Source organism: Cyprinodon variegatus, unplaced genomic scaffold (genome assembly GCF_000732505.1).
Source record: "Cyprinodon variegatus isolate N-32 unplaced genomic scaffold, C_variegatus-1.0 Scaffold1475, whole genome shotgun sequence".
Taxonomy (NCBI): domain Eukaryota; kingdom Metazoa; phylum Chordata; class Actinopteri; order Cyprinodontiformes; family Cyprinodontidae; genus Cyprinodon; species Cyprinodon variegatus.
Window position 1 is genome coordinate 97,897 of NW_015151928.1, and position 3,162 is coordinate 101,058.

The 3,162-nt window shown below is 58.6% G+C and overlaps 1 protein-coding gene across 1 annotated transcript in view; it reads right to left on the reverse strand.

Annotated features, from left to right (window-relative positions):
• The window catches only part of lmnb1 (lamin B1), an 11,797-nt gene that overhangs the window by 1,570 nt on the left and 7,065 nt on the right, over positions 1-3,162 (reverse strand). The window contains exons 5-10 of the mRNA XM_015403271.1: positions 1,832-1,957; positions 1,213-1,433; positions 908-1,136; positions 730-834; positions 538-657; positions 366-464 (exon numbers count right to left, since the gene is read on the reverse strand). Of these exons, the coding sequence (XP_015258757.1) occupies positions 366-464; positions 538-657; positions 730-834; positions 908-1,136; positions 1,213-1,433; positions 1,832-1,957 (900 nt within the window). The remainder of the gene's footprint in view (positions 1-365; positions 465-537; positions 658-729; positions 835-907; positions 1,137-1,212; positions 1,434-1,831; positions 1,958-3,162) is intronic.

Below are 3,162 nucleotides of genomic sequence, written 5' to 3' on the forward strand. Positions count from 1 at the left end.
GGACCGGGCAGAGGTCGGGGGGAACGGACCGGGCAGAGGTCGGGGGGAATGGACCGGGCAGAGGTCGGGGGGAACGGACCGGGCAGAGGCCCGGGGGAACGGATGGGGGATCCTCCATGTGGGATGAGTCTCCGCCCCAGTGAGGAGCGGTGGGTGTAGCTCAGTGATCTGACCAGTGGAGGTCATGTTGGTGTCAGGCTGCCGTCTTCAGACTGACCTTTGACCTTCCCGTTTATAGATCATTTCTAGATGTGCGTTACTGGTTCTCCCTGCTAAACATTCATTTCTACGTCAGACAAACGTTTGAGTTCAAACTTTGGGAACAGGTGGGACCCAAAGATCTTCCAACCAAAGTGAATCCTGACCTGCTGCTGGACGTCCTTCTCCACGGCCTCCACTCCATAGTCATCCTCATCCTGATCTTCCTCTGCGATCTGGTATCTGGTGGTTCTCTTTGCCACTTCCTGTTAAAACAAAAAGTCATTTTAAATCCTGAATTCATGGAAGCCGAGCGAACAGCCAATCAGAGAGCGTCACCTCTCCCTGGGGGCTGATCAGCAGCACGCTGACATCTTCTCCAGACCCCCAGGAGGTCTGGTTTTTCCACAGCAGGTCTGTGGGAGGCCTGGAGCTCACTCCTGCATCCGACGCCCAGATCTGCACACAGAAAGCCGCCTAAGTCCTGCTCTGGGTCTGCAGACGGAGCGGCGGCGGCGGCGGCGCCCTTACCGTCACCTTGTGGCCGGCCTTCAGGACGTATTTGGGGGTGAACCTGTAGGTGGCGCTCAGGTTTCCCACCTTCTTCACCATCTCGTAGCCCACCATGGCCTGGTCCTGGAGAACAGAGAACCTGACTGTGGTACCAGCGAGTCCGGACCAGAACCAGAGCAGCGTTCACGGAGCTCACCTCATCGCCGCTGTTATGGAGACGCACGAACTTCCCGTCGGTGTCGACCTCGTCGATGCAGACGGGTCCGGTGGCCGAAGCGGAGTGAGAGACGGACACGGAGCTGCTGGCCTCCTGCTCCTCCACCTCCATGCGCTTCCTCTTCCCCCGCGCCGTCTGAACGCTGCGGCTGCTGGACGAGGCTCTGGACACGGTGACCCGGGACGCAGGGCTGGGAGACAGCTTTAGCCTGGAGCACAGAGACACGGCTTTAGAGGCGGCGGCGGCGTGGGACCTGCCGGCTCCTGAGGCCGCTCCTCCTCCACCTTTCTTCTTCTCCCTCCAGCAGCTTGCGGTAGGCGTTGATCTCCATGTCCAGCGCCAGCTTGACGTCCAGCAGCTGCTCGTACTCGTTCAGCTGCTGCTGCATCTTGGACTGGATCTCCGCCACCTGCCGGTCCTTCTCTGCTAGCTGCCGCCGGCTGTTGTCCTTCTCCTGAGCTAAAGCCGCCTCCAGCTCCGCTATGCGCTCCCTCCAGCCGCGCGTCTGAGGACACAGGAAGGAAGGAAGGAAGGAAGGAAGGAAGGTCAGCGCTTTGAGGAGTAGAAGAAGAAGAAGAAGAACAGGTCGGAGCTCCGATAAGAGGCATCAGGGATCCGGCCCGACTGAAAACCACGTTCCTGATCCGGAACCGGCTTCCAGAGGACCGACCGACCGCAGAACTCCATCTGGACCAGTCCAGAGGACTAACCCATTGGACCGGGCCTCCAGCGGGTCCCGGGCCTCCAGCTGCTTCCTCACTGAGGAGCCTTCAAAGCTGTGAGGTTGAGATCAGAACCAGAACCAGGAGGAGATCCTCTGGTTCTGGTTGATCTGAGGAGAGCAGCTGGACCGGTCACTGACCCGGCAGCGGTCCGGTCTAAGGAAAGGAGAGACGTTCAGACCTCCTTCTGCAGCGCCGCCAGCTGGGCGCTCAGGCTCTCCATCCTCAGGCCGGCCTCTCTGAGCTCCTCCCGCGCCGCATCGCCCGACGCTCCGTTCATCTCCGATAAACGCTGCAGGTCCTCCAGCTGGAGAAAGAAAACACAGTTTCAGTCGACCGAACTTCAACTCTTCAACCTAAAGAGGAAGCGAGACGTTCACCACTTCCTGACAAACAGGAAGTTGGTAAAACATTTGACTTTGTTGCAGTTTGACTGCAGGGCAGCCATGAAGCCGAGCAGGTTGGTCCACATTCTGAGGAACCACAGGATCTGTTCATCAGGTTCCTTCATCAGCAAAGACCAGCTTATTCTGAACGGACCCTGACTCATTTCCGGCCCAGTACTGCCTCACCTGACGGCTCCTTACGTCACCCAGGGAGCGTGTTTATGAAACGGACAGTGACGGGTGGCGGCAGTCAGCCGCAGACATGGACTGGTCCCGGTTCTGGTTCTGGTCCTGGTCCTGGTTCTGGTCCCTGGCAGCAGGCCTCCTGGTCGCTCATGTTCTCCAGAGGTTCTGCTTCCCGTTCTTCTGGAAGGATCTGCTCTTCCTCTCTAAGGTGATCCGGTACGGCGCGAGGCTGGAGCTCTTCAAGCTGACGGCCCGGGTCCAGACGGTTCTGGACCGGTTCGTGGATCAGGCGCAGCGGATCCCCGATAAGCCGTTCATCATCTGTGAAGGCTCGGTCCACAGCTACCGGGACGTGGACCTGCGCAGCAACAGGCTGGCCAACGCGTTCCTGCAGCAGCAGCGGGGCCCCCAGAGGGGCTCCTGCGTGGCGCTGTTCATGAGCAACGAAGCGGACTTTGTGAGCGCCTGGTTCGGCTTGGCTAAGCTCGGATGCTCGGTGGCTTTCCTCAACATCAACATCAGGTCCAAGAAGTCTCTGCTGCACTGCTTCGACTGCTGCGGGGCCCGAACTCTGCTCATCGGCTCAGGTAGGGCCCCTTCCTCACCTCCATCATCATCATCATCAGGTTGATCTAAAACCAAACTTTATTCTAAAACTCTTTACTGTCGCCGACTCGTCGCGCATGCGCAGTGTGAGTCAGGAGCCCTGACAGGCGCGGCTGGTTTTTCCTCCCAGTCCAGTTTGGATCGGTACCAGCGCGCGCTGCGGGGAGCCTCCATGCCTGCCACTGAAAAGGTCCTGTTGGTTCAGCAGAACCGCTGCCCCACCTGCTGACCACCACCACTGACACTGGCTGAGATCTGTCATCTTAGATCTGTTCTTTTAGATCTATGATCTTAGATCTGTCCTGTTCAATTCTATTCAGTTTATTTCTATAGC